The 17,367-nt window shown below is 32.3% G+C and overlaps 1 protein-coding gene and 1 pseudogene across 2 annotated transcripts; one reads left to right on the plus strand and one right to left on the minus strand.

Annotated features, from left to right (window-relative positions):
• Positions 1–1,457: 1,457 nt before the first annotated feature.
• On the minus strand, positions 1,458–6,336 carry LOC11413128 (serine decarboxylase-like; annotated as a pseudogene).
• A 6,112-nt stretch (positions 6,337–12,448) lies between these two features.
• Positions 12,449–17,309, plus strand: LOC11412656 (type IV inositol polyphosphate 5-phosphatase 9). 2 transcript variants are annotated; one of them, XM_003619876.4, is made up of 8 exons: positions 12,449–12,611; positions 13,108–13,250; positions 13,364–13,471; positions 14,030–14,369; positions 14,657–14,841; positions 15,337–15,445; positions 16,019–16,170; positions 16,837–17,309. In XM_003619876.4, the coding sequence occupies exons 2-8, from the start codon at positions 13,111–13,113 to the stop codon at positions 16,973–16,975; spliced, it is 1,173 nt and encodes a 390-aa protein (XP_003619924.1). In that variant the 5' UTR covers positions 12,449–12,611; positions 13,108–13,110; the 3' UTR covers positions 16,976–17,309. The 2 variants fall into 2 exon arrangements, with proteins under 2 accessions (XP_003619924.1, XP_013452743.1); XM_013597289.3 differs by lacking the exon at positions 12,449–12,611 and having other exon boundaries at positions 12,695–13,250.
• Positions 17,310–17,367: the final 58 nt, after the last annotated feature.

Below are 17,367 nucleotides of genomic sequence, written 5' to 3' on the forward strand. Positions count from 1 at the left end.
TTTGATGTTCAACATTTTTATGTGCAACGTCGGCTTAGTTTAGTGTCCATTGTATGTATTTAGTACTCCTATTAAAGAATGTAGATTATATTATATCAATAAATAAAGATTTCTACATAAATCACTCCAAATAGTTATTTTGCAATTTGGGTAAGTGTTGTAAACTTTTAAATATCATGTTTTTTAATATCCGACCTGTTTAATGTTACTCCTCACCCCTAGTAACCTATTAGCTAATGAGAAAATTACACTCACCTCCCTTGAGGTTTATTAAAATGACACACACCCCTTCTAGTTTCAAAACTAACGGTAACCTCCCTAATGTTCTAATGAAATAGACAAACACCTCCCTTCTTTATTAACACCGTTAACTTTCAATCAATTTTCTTTTTTCGATCGGTTTCATGGATCCCTCGGTCACGGTAAAATAGAAAACAACCACCATCGAAGACAACGAACAACAAACCTCAATCATTGCTCACCATTTCGTCCTCTTTCCATTCCATCAACAAGGTGGTCTTGTTCTTGTTCATTGTTGACAAGGTATTTCTAGATCAACCTCTTTTGTCATTGCTTATCTCTGTAGAGAAAAGGACAAATATTTGAAGATGCTTTTCAATTTCAATATTATGTGAAGAATGCTCGTGTTACAAATCCTAACATGGATTTTGCTTGTCAAATTTTACAAGTGTCAGAAAAGAGTTGTAAATGTAAATTCAAATGCAAATGTTAATGCTAGCCTTCAAGTCCTATTTATGTTCTTGGGATGTTATAAAATGGCTCCTCATTCACCTAATGGCCCTCTTAATTTGGTGCCTAAAATGGTGATAAGCCAATAAAACATCAAATGCAAAGCGTTTGTTTCTCGTGGTTCTTTTACTGTTCATGTTTCTTCTGCTACATACGTAAGTTTGTATTGTAAAAATTGTAGTTCTGTTATGCAAGATCAGCAGCTACGTTGATCGTTCATTATGAGAAATAAATGCTTCAAATCACAACATATGTGTAAATGATGAGCCAGTTGACTTTTTGGTTGCTCGCTCTAAAAACAAACAATTTGACGGAGAATCAAGGGTGTTAATATAAAAGAGAGGTATTTTGTTTATTTGATAGAAATTTAAGGGGGTTAGTGTTGGTTTTAAAACTAGAGGGGGTCTAACTGTCATTTTAATAAACTTTAGGGGAGGTAAATGTAATTTTCCCTTAACCAATTTGCGAGATTGTCTTTTACATGAGTTGGGACCACTATCAAGATTGGTAGTCGAGTTCAGCTCCCACATAAGGTGGCGAGCATTACAATGAGTAGGTTCAACTCCTGGTTTTGAATCTCTTCTCACTTTTTCTTTGACTCAGAAACCAATGAAAGATAAAAATCATAGTGACTCTAAGAAAGCTTTCTTTTCCACAAGTTTTCATCCATCCGTTTTTTTAACTAACTTGGTAATTGCAGCTTTCGCTGTGGAAACTGAACAATATATGATCAATAACAAGCCAAGTAATGGCTATTTGACCAAATTTATAAGTACTAACAATATAAGGCCAAGTAAGTACGATAGCAAAGACGATTCTAAATCTTATATAAGTGCATCACAGTGCTGATAAAACACAGCACATAAAAAACTCGAAACAAACAACTACCGTTGTAAACTCTAGCTAGGTTCTATTAGATGCTACAATTACTTATGCTGAGCACATAGGCAACTGTTTTCACCTACATCTGATGCTATGCAATACGGTTGAAATGTACCATCTTCAAACCAGGTAGCACGCTTCTGCACAAGCTCGTTTAGAAAATCATCAAGCTTCTCAATAGTGACGTTTGGCATCACCACCACATGAGCGATGTTCCCCTTGCATGCTAACTGCCACTTGCGTATAAATTCTTCATCATGTGGTCGCTCAAATACAACCGTGCTGCTAAGCTCATTAAGCATTGCACCAATCCCAGCCTCGATAAGGCGGTCTTTGAAGTAGTATGCATTCCGCAAGCATTTCTGCACTTCTTTCTGAAAGCCTCTGTATCCTTTCCGGTTCAAGGTATACCAAAGGAATATGGGAGCATGGCCATTTCGACTACCCATGATCGATAGTCGCATCCCTAGAAGCAAGGTATTCCACATTCCTGGAAAGACCATTAATATGCTCCAATCTTGTTATCTGCACACCACAAGGCATTGGGCACCCCACAAATTTGTGGCCAGAAACACTGACACTGCCAATAGGCTTCTTAAAAGTAACTTTTGGAGCCTGACAAAGCACAATTTATTTTTTATTAAATAAAATATTATAAATATCAACTCTGTCGATGCATATGAAATGGATACAAAATAACAGAATATGGCACGATCCAAGAAACTACAGGAATAGTTCTCATTTTATAAAGCTAGCAGCCAAACAATCACATATCGTCCAACATAGATGTATTGACAAAGAAGCAACAAACTTAATATTCTCTATTTTTTAAATATAACCAGGTCAGAATAAAGACAAAATTCTCAGACTTAAATTTGAAATAAGGGGTGCCATTTCTTCTGAATGTAAATAGTCACCAATAGTAATGATCATATTTGTATAAATTAGGCTAATCAATAAGCATTAGAAAAGCAACTCAACTATCATATATGAACAAAGTTTGATCATATAATAATTGGAATAAGGTCTACGAATATGACCTTATTGCTAAAGTGAAAATGCAGAACAAGCTGGGTAAGATAGAAAGGGCATGCATGGAAGAACCAAAATGCAGTGTGCAAATATCAAATATGCAAACAACCAAAACAAATGGCAATGACACATAAGCATTCCCTATCAGAACATATGGAGATAGCAGATGGAGGTTTCAGCATTATATCTCACATGTTACATGATTTATTCATGGTAACATTAGCACTTACTCGTTTCACAAAAGGCATCATGAGACCAAACAAAGCTCCATCAACGTGGATGTAGAACCTGTCCTGTGAAAATCCAGCTTCTTCAAGTTTTTGTATGACCAGATCAAGATCATCCACAGCTCCTTTCACAGTTGTACCTGCAAAATTTCAGTTCTATGAGCCAGAACCAAAAGAATGAAGATGAGGGGAGGCATGGGACTATTGGAGAGACAGTGTGGAGAAACTTACCGATGTTCACATTTATAATTGCTGGTTTGTCCTGGTGGCGAAGAAGTTTGGCCTTGAAATCATCACAATCAATCTCGCCAGAACTAAGAGTCTCAACCTTTTCACATTCCATTCTGTACATACGGGCAGCTTTAAAAATTGAAAGGATCTCCAAGGTTGTTTATGGAAAAGTGCTGAAGTTGAGAGAGTGCGCCATAATCGAAATCCAAATTGTAGGGGTAGCCTGCAATAGATTTTTCATAAATTAAATGAGATGCTAGGCCGAATTAACTACAGAGATTAGTTGAAGAAATGAGCTTCAACGGATACACAAACAACAACCAAGTCATATCTCACCATGTACATGGATCAAATGCCGCCATAATGTTCTATAATATAGCATATCCCTATCCAACTCATTAATTAATCTCTAGATCTTTCTCAATGGTTACACAAAATCCTAGTAAAATAAAGTTACTTCAAAAATGGAAATGGAAATAAAAATCATTTAAATGCACTGTTAGAGATTCCAAAAATATATGCAAGACTACAATTTTTTTTAAATTCCCTCTTGTATATAGAACATCTTATGTGTCTTTTCGAATGTTTTTGTATTGTATAAATCTACTTTCTCACATGCACAACTTTCAAAGGGGTCTTTTTGTGAATCAAGGCAACATCCACTGAAATTGTAATAGCGCCGACGCAGTTGCAAATTCATTCTGAACACAAGATAACATAATAAAACACTCAAGCGAAGTCTGGATGGAAAAAGGATTCAAATTATTTTCTTGATGTCAGCATGGAAAATATCAAAACTATATTTACTTTTTTTCCTAAGTAAAATGAGGTGCTATTCACCTCCAGGATAAGCCATAATACTTGGTAATAAAAGAACAAATAATCTGATAGACTCTGGTTCATAGCCCATACACTTGAGAAAGAATGAAAGAAACAAGATGATTTTATCAATAAGATCTTTCTTAGCTCTAGATCAATGACTAACCTGGTATCACTCCCCCTAAGACCAATTTCCAACCATACAATACACTACTTTACCCTGTCTTCCTAGTTCCTACATCTTAATATCCTATTTCTGACAGATTTTACAGAATTCTAATTAACAATGAAAACTGTAACTCCCTTTACGAACAGAAAGTAACCCGTTGAGTTATCTAGAACTTAAGCTGTCATTTCCTACAGACACAATTGAGCTTACTTCCTAATATGGGAATAAAGATTTGAAATAGAATGATCAAGGGAAATAAAGAACAAGAATGGAATACCCCACCAAAATGGTTATGGGTCCATTTACTGAAAAAATAATAAGAACTCCTCATGTCAAAATCTCCAAAATATAAAAATAAAAAAACAGGATTCTACATGATGTTCATTCACTAAAAGCTTCTTAAGGGTGTACATGGTTAACCAAATCAAGTGAACCAAACCACTTTATAATTCGGTTTTGATAAACCAAACCAAACCAAACCGTTTGTCACAAACCTTCTTCAGGGCATTGCATTTGCTGTTAGTAGTGCAAATCAGGTTTGCACAATCCTATATTGCCTACGGTGTTGCAACTGTCTACTGTGATGCGTTGCTTGTTTGGTCTCTTTTGTGCAGGGATTTTTTTTTTAGGGCTTGTAATTGGCTCGTTAGAATGAACATGAATACTTAAGTTTTAATAAATATTTCCTATGAGTAAACACTATTTTCTTCTATATCCAGAACTAGCACCTACAATACCCCCAGATACAACAATGACATCCATGTAATGTAATCAGCAAAGTAAAAGGATCAAGAGAGCAAGCATTGTCAAACCTAAATGATACTTTGTCCTTTCAGTTAAGGATTTTCTGTATCTGGCCAGCACACTTGCCATATGAGCATCACGATCGCCAGTAATTTCATCATCTGCTTCTGGCTCCGTGACTTCTAGACACGTGGTGTGAATATTTCTACCCAGAACTATTTCTCTTTTCTCTTTTCCTCCATTGATCTTTGCCTCCTCCTTGTCAATGCCGTTGTCTGCAACTACAGGAGGCACTGGATCTTTGATGATGGCTGACACATCAAAATCATCAGGCAATAGTTCGACTGCTCCATTAGTGCTCAAACCATTGACCAAAACATCAGCACTTCCAACCATTTTGTTATCCACAACAGAGGAACAGCTGACAAAAATTGGATTACACAATTAAGGGTAAATCATAAAAAATGGGAACCAAATCCAATTTTTTTTAAAGATATCCCAAAACGTCAGCAAAAGGAAAATGTTTCACTTCCACTATATATAGAGCCTGTTTGTAACAACTTTTTTCAAACAAAATAATCAATTATAAAAAATTCCATCCATTTGTTACGTATTTTCAAAAAATTGGGGAAAAAAATCTAAAAATTGCTTCAAACAAGAAGCTGTTTTGATCGATTTTTCTGAAAATCAATTTTTTTATACCTGACTTTATTTTTTAAAAAGTGATTTTCATTTTTATAAATAAACACAAAAACCTAGCCATTTCTATTCATTGTGTTAAGAAGAACATGACATAAAAATGCATAAATGCAAGCAAGAACACATAAAAGGAAGTGAAACAATACATCACACAAAATCTACGTAAATCTCCTTTAAATTCATAATAACTGTAAGTATGTTCAAGTGCATCTTTGGTTCCCCTTTTGGAGGAGATTTTGACATGTTTGATTACTCTGGATTAGAACTAGTTTTGCCTCTACTTGAAGCTAGAAATTGCTGCTTCTGATTCTATAATTGTAAGTAAAAATTCGTAGCTTCTGATTATTGAATTGATTTTTACAGTCAAGTTTATTGTTCAACTTGTATGTTTGGTTCCACTGTAACAAAAACTGATTATGTTTGAATTGATAATGTAAATCTGATTTAGGCAAATCTAAATAGAGTGTAAAAATGAATTATAGAATTAAAAGCTACAATTTATAGCTAGCATGCAAAATCAATTAGAATCAATTACATTCATATATTGTATCGAAACACAATAAATTCAATAAAAATGCATTAAAGTATATATAAAAATCAGATAAGCATAATGAAAATGCAAGAAGATGATAGAGATCTGAAAGAAACTTACAGAAGAATGAGATTTGGAAGAGAACAGTGGCAAAAGACGCGGAAACTTTATTTTTATTACATTCAAATTTGTACCCAAATACTTTTTTATCCTCTCTCTCTATTAATTCAAGATTCTTTTTAATACTTTTTTCCTATTCATTCACCAACTCATGTTAATCTTTCAATGATTTTTTGGTTACAATAATTTTTCAATGATTTGAATCTACTAATATATAACTCTCCTATCTTAAATGTAATAAATAAAAATGATAAAATTGTTAATAAAATAAAGGTGTTATGAATATTACAAGTGGATGTCCATGTAGCAATTGAGTTTTTTGATCATACTGTTAGTTTATTGGGCCTTATTGTGCTTGCTCCCAAGTCATTGTATTTCTCTATAAATAGAGCTCATATGTAACCTAATTATACATCACAAGAGAATAACATAATCCTCTTTCTTCTATCTCTATTCTCTCTGCTTCTCTTTATTCTTATTCTTATTCTAATAGTTTCATAACACGTTATTAGCACGAGCTTACCAACTGAGGTATGCAATTCTTCTTAATCTATTTTTTATGTAAATAAGTTTTAATTTTGTATCAATGATTACAGGATATACTGTTACAATTCCATCAATTAAATAAGTTTTAATTTTGTATCAATGATTATAGGCTATACTGTTACAATTCCATCAATTGAAATCAGTGCCTTATAGATACATTAAATCATTGTTATGTGAATTGTAATATATTATTGTGTTTATTTATTCCATATGCAATCATGAAGTATTGCATAAGAATTAATCTCATATTATAAAATCAAAGAGATCTATTATATGGTTCCTGAAAAACTCAATATTACTCTATGTGAATTTTGGAAGAATTCAAAAGCGTGGTTCCTGAAGAACTCACTATTATTCTTTGTGAATTCCTGAAGAATTCAAAACCGTAGTTCCTGAAGAACTAAATATTATTCTATGTGAATTTCTAAAGAATTCAACAACGTAGTTCCTGAAGAACTTAATATTTTTCTCTTTGAATTCCTGAAAAATTCAAAATCGTTAATCTATGAAGGAATGATTGCTTGGAGAATTATTTTATGGTTTAAATTTATTACATAGTTCTTGAAGAACTTAAAAATCAATCTTTATCCTCCACGAATTCCTGAAGAATTCAGTAGTGATACATCCATGAAGGATCGTACAAATAACATATTAGATCTGTTATATAGTTCTTGAAAAGCTTAAAAAAACTTAAAAATCAACCAATTTTATTCTCCATGAATTCCTGAAGAATTCAATAGTGATGCATGGATTGCACAAATAATTGATTTGATTGTGAGTAGTTCGTGAAAAAGTTCTTGAAAAAACTCATTTTTCTTTTGTGAATTGGTGTGTATTTTTTTTCCACCAAATTTCCATGTTTTATTGATTTAAGATTCAGTTGAAATTATCCCTTGATTTAATTATTATTTTATCTTTTTAATTTAATTTTAAAAATTAAGATTGTTTCCTTTAATTGTGGATTATTTCTAAAATTTTTGTTGAAACCAGTTTTGTTGGTTTAAAATAAACCAACTAGTTTTTATTTGGATCTAAGTTAAATATATATATATATATATATATTATAATTGATCTTAAATCTAAAATCAAATATATGTTTGACTAATTAAAACCAAACACATCATTAATCATATCATTAAAACCAAACACATCATTAATTATATCATCATAAATTATGATTTGTGGTTTTTGCTTTTTGTCTGCATTAATTTGAAGATTTTAAATGTAAAACCACATTAATCATTGATGATCTCGTCATACATGAACCTCCGTATCTCATGGTTAGGCAAATGTAAAATAAATTAATATGTAAAATGCTACCATATAGTATACTTTTCACTAAAAAAATATAATAATTTAATATGCCTAATCTATAAGTACTTTTCGGCTTAATCATAGCTTTAGCATGAGCCTATGCTTGCTACCATTCAAATTCAAATGGGATTTTATCTTTAGGATGAATTTGATCATTTTCTGGGGTATGAGGTATGAATATTTATGCTAGCCTGCACATGGGTCAGAATTAAAAGGAGTGTAATGAAAATTGGCCAACAAATCGATGTAAAACGCCAAATAATCACTAGAGTCTAGTTCCACTTGGAAAAGTTTACCACCGCCACACATAGTTTTATATAAAAAAAATGTATCTTGACATAGGAACATGATTGAACTTGCAATTTTTTCTTTTTTCTTTACAAAATGATTGAACTTGCAATTTGTTTCATCATTTCATGCTCTCAAATAAGCTCAAAGGCTTATTATTGGTGTTTAATCTTCAATTTCCTTTCAAATTCACATCAATGTTCCATCATATGTATTGATAGAACAATCATTTAAAATTAGGGTTAAATATGTTTTTGGTCCCTATAAATATACCAACTTTTCGTTTTAGTCCCTCTAAAATTTTCCTTCAAGTTTTAGTCCCTATAAAATTTTCAATCACTACTTTTGATCCCTATTTTTAAGTAAACTTTTGTATTTTTTAATGAAATTGTGCAGAAATGTATGGAATATTGTAAAAATCACTCCCAACAAAAAATTCATTTTTTAACAAAAACATGAATTAAATATAAATTGTTTACCTCCAAACATATAAAAATTCATATTTAATTCATGTTTTGGTAAAAAATTCTAATTTTTTTGGGAGAGATACTTATAATATTATGCATTTTTCTGCAAAATTTTATTTAAAAATATGAATTCTACATATGAGTTTACTTTAAACGGGGGACCAAAAATAAAAATTGAAAATTTTATAGGGACTAAAACTTGAAGGAAAATTTTAGAGGGACTAAAACAAAAAGTTGTTATATTTATAGGGACCAAAAACATATTTAACCCTTAAAATTATGACAAAGTTGTGTAGGACTTTGTAGTTTCCCTTAGGCTTTGTTTACGAGTTTGAAGAGAAAGGAAAGAGAGGTTTGAAAAAAAAAAAAAAAAAAAAAGGAGTAAGTGGAAGAAATAGATGACGGAGGAGGCTTTAGGGGGTCTTTTTTTTTTTTTTTTTTTCCATAATACAGAGGAGTGTTTTAGAGGGTTTACATGAATTCTTCAAATTTAATTTATATAATTATAAAATTCTTAAAATTAAAAATATATTAATCACAAGCATTAATTTATCATTCTCAAAAAATTACTCTTTCAAAAAATATGAAAGATTTATCATTTTCTCCTATATTTTCAACCCTCTAAAACTTTATCTTCCTCTCCCTCCAAAAAAAAAAAAGCCTTAGTAGTTAAACAACTTGAAGCACTTGGAATAATAAATTATCTCTTTCACCTATCTAAAATTTATGAGGGTTCCTGAATACCACTTCACTCCTCTGAGATTGAAAACAATTATTCATTACTTTCTTCTTCACCCATATATAACTTATGTCAATGCTGCTATATCTCAGCCAATCGAATAGGCTTGTTGTGACGGATTCTCATAGCAATGAAGCATGCATAAGGTAGGTCATACAATATCCTTTGAACACAATTGCAAGTTTTCTTGTGCATGCACAAGGTTTTCCTAGCACGCTCTTCTTCCAAAAAAATATTGTTCATGTCTTCTCTACGCATATTACCCTCAACCCAGAGTACAAAATGACATTTTTGTATCTATGTTCCAAGACAGCAACGCTCCTACCAAATGATGATTGTATCTCTCCAAACTCGATTACCAATATCTCATCTATTTTTTTTCCAACAAGTACCCAAATCACCCTTGGAGGTGGTCAAATATTCCTTCACTCTACCATGAGCCCCTTCAACTCTGTTCGTGGTCCTGCACCCAAGATGTAACACAAGGTCTGTCCATGCCCTCATTATTTTGTCCTTAACAGTGTCCAAAATGGTAGTTTGAACATAGTGAAGAAACTTTGGAAAAATACTTACAAGCATCTTGGAATTCCATAACATTACTTGCATATAACTCTTGAGTAGGAGATTCAACCACTTTTTCCCATGTATCAAATATGGTATCAACTATCTCACTAGGCTTCATCCCGTCGACAAGCTTTTCTTTCCCATCCACTCTATGACAACCTTTGCTTTCACTCTACAATCGTTGATGATTTTTGCTCTAACATTTTTACCAACATGGAAATAACAAAGTATTGCACTACTATCAGGGAGAACAGTTGCTACGACATTCATCAAAGTCGTGTCTCTGTCAGTCATTACCACCTTAGACATATCACTATTTGGTTTAAGAAGTTTAAGCAACATTTGTAAAGTCCAAGTAAAGTTATTCTCCTTCTCCGTCGTCATAAATGCAAAACCAACCTAATATGTCATATCGGTTGAGGTGACTCCAACTATTTCAAACAATGACATCTTGTACAAGTTGATTTTGTAAGTGGAATCCATTATCAAAACAGTCGGGAAATTGTTGAACAACTTTACCGATTGTGGATGAGTATAAAATATGTCTTGAATAGTATGATTGTCACATTTTTTTCTTATGAAATAAACATATTTATTCCCTTCCAACTTTGAGATTAGAAACTACATCTCCATCAAATCGTCCCTTTTTGCCTTTTTGAGTTTATGACGTTCATTGTAAACTTGTTTTATATTTGTCATGGACTCTTGTCTTTTCTTCTTCAAATTTGTCAAAATATTTTTTGGTTTTCAGAACTATTGATCAAGTCATGTACAATCGTCTTGTCGTCCTCCATTAATCTTCCCGCAAGAAGGTGCCCTGCTACATATGACAACATATCATGGTTGTGAACACCATTAAGAATAGCCAACTTCCAAGCATTTCCTTCTTTAACAACATATCCTCGCAACTTGAACAAATACCCACATTTTCTTGACCCCGTTGCTTCGTGCTTCAATTTTTTCATCGGTACTTTGTGATCGCCGCTCCTTTCATAAACCAACTCCAACATTGGATTTCTTATTGCACAAGATCTTTTTATGATAAACGTAAATTCAGCCATATTTACTTGTCGACGTATCCAACCAAACAATTCGTCTTTATCTTTCCATGTCTCTCGGCTCAAAAAAAATGAGATGTGTCCACTTCGCTGTCACAAAGTTTGGACACATCGAAATTGACGCTCGAAGAAACCGAAGTCAATAAAAGCAATTTTCTTCATGTTAATGCTAAATAATCACTAAATTCTAGTCCCCTGGCCATAGGTGTGGCTATGTGAGTTTAAAAAAATTATATGAAAGTGAGTCTGAATCTGAACTGACATTAGTTAAAAATATATTGAAAAAGTTTTCCACCACCACATATAGTTGTATGTCAAAATGTAACTTGACATAGTAACATGATTGAACTTGACTAGTGGAACATGGGACTTGAAAATATTGATTTGGCTTCTTATAAAGGTAACTCCCAAATAGACTTCAATGAAAGTGACGTAGATTCAAAGTATACTACATATTACTATATTTGGAAAAATAGTCTAATCAAATTCTAAATTCAATAATCCATCCAATTTCATTTAAGCAAAAAAAAAAGTCTTGAGAAAAATAGAGACGTTTTAATTTTGAAAGGACCGAACCAAACTTGGAACTATTTTGAACAAAAACAAATATTTGAAGGACTAATTAAAATGAAAAAACATGGTTTGGTCATAAAAAAAAATATTAAGCAATTAAATAACAGGAATGATTAAACTATTCATAATTTTTTAAATAAAATAGTATATATATAGGGCAAGGATTCTCTAACATTAAAGAGGAAAAATCACCTACATTTCTTTCTATCATTCACCTCATATTTTCTCTCTCATCTTTTTCTCCATATTTCTTTACATTTTTTCACATTATCTTTTCATTTTTAACCTAAAGTAACTCTCATATTTTCTCTCTCATCTTTTTCTCCATATTTCTCTAAAAATTTCCACATTATCTTTTCATTTTTAACTTAAACTCACTCGTAGTTAGAGAATCTAAATATATTGAATAATTGAATGCTATGTCAAATAATAACACATTGTCATTCCATAGTTTATACTATCACGTCATAATTATTTCACTTTGATAAAAGCATAGTAGTGTAAAATAATTTTACACAAAACAAGAAATATTGAAACAAGCTAAGCATATGACAAAAATATTCCTCCATAGACCAAACAAGCATATGAAAAAGACATCAGGTTTTTTCTGTTTGTCCCTAGCTAGATAGCTAGACCTATAACTTGTCATAAAAAATTGTCAATCAATTCAAATTCAATCATGATACTCATTTGCATGTGCCTATAAGTCCCTTTCCTCCTCCATTGATCCATTCCTCTTGATATCTTGTTCAAGTCTCTTTCTTCCTAGCCATTCTTTAGTTTGGTATATACATTTATTTATTAGTACTATAGTAGAAAATCACTGGTGAGAGAGTAAAGATTGCTATTAACAACAAGTAAGTATCTCTTTTCTTCTATTAGTCTCATTTAGGTAGTCTTTACATGATTCAGATCTTCTTCTACGATACAGCGATGTAGGAAAAAGAAAGTGGATGCATCGCTGCAGCGTAAAAGAAGATTTGAATCCGTCTTTTTAGTGTTAATTACTTCTTCCTCTTTCTATTTTGATTTTTATTTATATATCAATGTTTATAAAAACTAGACTGAACCGGCCAGTTCAACCGTTTGAACAAGTAACTCACTAGTCCAACAGTTGATTTGATCTTTGTTACATACGATCTATAGTTGAACCAAATTGGACCAAAGTTGAATCAGATTAAACCGGTTCAACTTGCTTCAACCGGTTTCATTTTTTACATTCTTTTTGTTTATTAATACGCATTTATTTATTTGTCATCTGGTTGAATCGTGATTGAACCATGAGTCGGAGGTCTCATCAGTTCGGTCTAACATTACTATTAAATGCATCATGAGTGTATATTTTGTCCAAAGATCATGCAGGGCATCAAGCTTAGTGAGAGCAAGATCCTAAGGAAGATACTAAGCAGGAACTCATCAGAGACCAAGCAGGAAACTACTAGTTTGAATCAAGCATCTGAAAACTCAACAAGACAATTCTATCATCAAACCAAAAAGTATGAGATCATATAATATCATACATTCTTTTGAACAATTGTTTATGTAACTTTTTGTAATATATTTTTATTACCTTGAAAGTAACTTTGATATGGATATTATTTTGAATTAGGATCTTTGTTGGTTCCTGGAATATTGGAGGCATTGCACCACCTCATAATTTGGACATTGAAGATTGGCTTGACACACAAAATGATTCTGCAGATATTTATGTTTTGGGGTAAAATTTTCTCTTATTACTTTACATTATTTGTAAGAATCAACTTCATAGACACTAAATTGTTGTAAGATTGATTCCTTTGGCGATTAGATCCTATACAAGTGCTTCTGCATCTCCGACAAAATCCTAACCCTTAGATTAATCTAATATCTCAAACAGTTAGACTAACGGTTGAGAGATCAACACACTCATCAGATCCCAATAAATCTCAACGGTTAGATTAATCTGGTGATTAAGATTTGGTTTGAGGATCAAAGAGGATCAAAGCCTATAAAGTCCCTCCTTTTCACTACAATCATTGACTAGGGATTTAGATTTGATGTAGTCACAAATCTCACCGTTTACATAGTCAACACATCGATGACCGTAGGATTAAGATCAAATGATCCATATTTCAAGTTCAGTATTTTAGAGTTTTAAAAAAAAATCAAAATTAGTTTATTTTATACATCATCCGATCTCGATTCATCGATGTTTTGACTTCATGAATTTGTGACCACAGAAAATCCAAATGCATTGATTAGTTTAGTAGTATTTGATGTGATAAACTTGTAGCAGGTTCCAAGAAATTGTACCTCTAAATGCAGCAAATGTATTAGGTCCTCAAAACAAGAAAATTTCCATGAAGTGGAATTCCCTCATTGGGGCAACCCTTAACAATAAAAGACCTATGAAGGTAGTTGAAGAAGACAAAAAGGCAGAACCTCAAAAGATATATCCATTGAAGGAACAAACTTGTGAAGAGGTTGAAAATGTTGATGATTTTCAATGCATCATAAGTAGGCAATTGGTAGGAATGTTCATTACTATTTGGGCAAGATGTGACCTTTATCAATCTATCAAGCACTTGAATGTCTCATCTGTTGGATGTGGAGTCCTGGGTTGCTTGGCGAACAAGGTCAGTTTCGGCATAGCATATAGAAATTAATGTTTTAAAAACTGAATCGCCGATTAGATCGTGAATTTGGTACCGTCAACGATTTGGTTATTTGAGCAGTTCGATCGCAGTTTCATTCCGGTTCGATCATGATTTAGAAGTCTCGCAAGCTCGATTAAGTTTTTAAAACATTGAGAGAAATAGAAAGCATATTTTTTTTTAAAAAATAAGTTAAGGTTTGAGAATTTAGTTGCTAGTTTTAAAATTTGAAAAGAATTATTAAATATTTTGTTGATCTTAAAATGCAGGGTTCAATATCAATTAGATTTTTCTTGCATGAAACAAGCTTCTGCTTTATATGCAGCCATCTAGCTTCAGGTGGGAAAGAAGAAGACAAGAGACAAAGAAATGCTAATGCAGCTGATATTTTGTCCCAAACAAACTTCCCTGTTGGTCCTCTGCATGATCTGCCTCAGAAAATTATTGATCATGAGTAAGATATATATTTCAATTATATGTACAACTTTAATCATGCACAATTTCATATATTGAGTTATACAAAATTAAAAGATATCATTTAGAAATTAAGGAATAAGCCACTAACTAGAAGATATGTGTTTGATTACAATTACAATGAAAACCTAACACTTCCCTTAATCCCCCTAGTTGTTGGATTTAAGATCATGGTTTCAAAGTTTTTTTGGAATAACAAATTCTTAAAAGTTGTGAGTTTTTTTTTATTTATTTAATACGACTTGCATACTAAAATAACTTGGTGAATATTTGGATTGACGGTAAGTTTGGTCAAATCACATTCTGTCGCCAAAATTTTGACAAAAGCTACACTTTAGAGTCTTAACAATTTTGCGTCATTGTGGTTTTGTTAAACTCACCGACAATTTATACATGCACTTAGACCATTATATAAGTTTGGTAAATTTCATTTCATTGAACTTCATCTGAAATGGGTACTTGGTAAAACATGCAGCCGAGTTGTGTGGCTAGGAGACTTGAACTACAGGATAGATATGTCACATTCTGCAACACAGTCCTTGATCAAGAAAAGAGAATGGGAAACCTTATTGAAACATGATCAAGTAAGGTTTATAAGTTTTGTTTTTGCATAGCAATATTTTTAGATGTATTTGCACTTTTATTCCCTCTTATTAGTACGATGAAGGCTCAACGGTATTATCATATCCAGATTCAACATTGTGGAAGAGAAGAAGCGGTTCTTACTGTGGACCATAGACACATAGAGTGATTTTGGTCTCTCAAGATTTTTGAACAAATTAATCTCTATTTTTAAAGTATAAGTCGGTCGCATATCCAAATACAATGTTTTAAAATAAGATTGAATCGGTCAATTCAACCTTTAAAATGAGTAATTCACCATTTGATTTGATTTCAGTTGTATTTTAATTTGATTGAGCTGAATTACGTAGTGTTAAACTGGTTGAACCAATTATTATTTACTTTTTATATTTATTTATTTGTAATCCGATTCAACCATGTTTAAATCTATTGAACCATTACTTGGAGGCCACACTGGTTCGATCTCTGGTCCAAATTCATTTTTTAAAAATATTTAGAGGGACTAAGGGGGAATCAATATTATTTTATTTACCACAATTGTATTCATAATTTGAAACTCTTTCCAAATTATATAGCTAAAGATGGAGCTGAAAGAGGGTCGTGTATTCCAAGGTTGGCATGAAGGATCTATAGAATTTCCACCTACATACAAATACCATCCAAATTCTGATGATTATATAGGTTGTAATCAGCAACACATGAGCAAAAAGAGACGTTCCCCAGCATGGTAATCAACTAATCATAGTAACATATTTTCAATATATGCATTTTTTTTTTCTCAGCTTTAGTCTAACTTAGGTTTGAAGGCATCATCATTTGCCTAGCAGTAATTGTTCCTGAAATATCAAGGTTTGAGTAAAGGTTCAGAAGCTCTCCTTAAAATCTCCAACAGGTTGATCTACTTACAAAGACGCATAGCCTGTTTGGAGTCACAGTAGGAATGTGGCCTGACGAACGGTAGCTTCCAAGTGAAAGTGAATTGTCACCATAGTTTGTTACTTTTCCGAAGTATGTTTGATTCTGAGTTCTCTCTCAGCCAAAAAATCGAAGCTAAATACATGTTTTGTAACTTAAATACTTGCAAATTTTCTCATACAATTTTTTTCATGTACGAATTGGATTGTCTTCAGTATATACACCACTAACAATCCATTGAAAGCTTGAAGAAGAGCTTTTTCACCTTTACTCAAACTTGTGTTTCAGGAAGAAACAATAATCAAACATTTGTATTTTTATTTTAATCATGTCTAACTAGGGAAAAATAAAATATATTATCCTCCACCGTGAAACCAACCAAACACACATATAATGAACAAATTCATGCTTCAAATGCTTTCTTTTCAACTATTAACACACAATGATATACTCTAACCACAAGAAAGTACTACTGCAGGTGTGATAGAATAATATGGTTTGGAAAGGGAATGAGGCAAATTCAATACAACAGGAGTGAGTCAAAACTTTCCGATCATAGACCAGTACAAGCAATGTTCACAGCTGATATCAAGGTGGCAGCAACGAATTATAAATGATTCAAAGTACTACAAAGGCATTTCATCCAAGAGATTTTAGTTCTCATTGTATACCATTCTTGAAAGAGGTTTTAGAATCTAAGAAAGGCATGTATATGGCTGAAATCTTTGAGTGATGTGATTCTTTTGCCTTTAAGGATAAACATTACTATTTGTGTTTTCCCGCTTCTTGTAATAGAGAATACATAGGGGAGCAGCAGAAAGAATGATTTTCTCTATTTTTTGAGAGGGTTGTTGTGATTTATGAAACATTCCCCTCAAATTGTTACTTGGTGATGCATGTGTTTTACTCAAATGTAATAAGTTATGGTATCAGAACAAACTCATCAAAATTTAATATCCTTTATGTAGTTAGTATTAAAATGTAAGAAGTTCTGGTATCAGAACAATAA

The sequence above is a fragment of the Medicago truncatula genome, chromosome 6, assembly GCF_003473485.1.
Source record: "Medicago truncatula cultivar Jemalong A17 chromosome 6, MtrunA17r5.0-ANR, whole genome shotgun sequence".
Lineage (NCBI taxonomy): Eukaryota > Viridiplantae > Streptophyta > Magnoliopsida > Fabales > Fabaceae > Medicago > Medicago truncatula.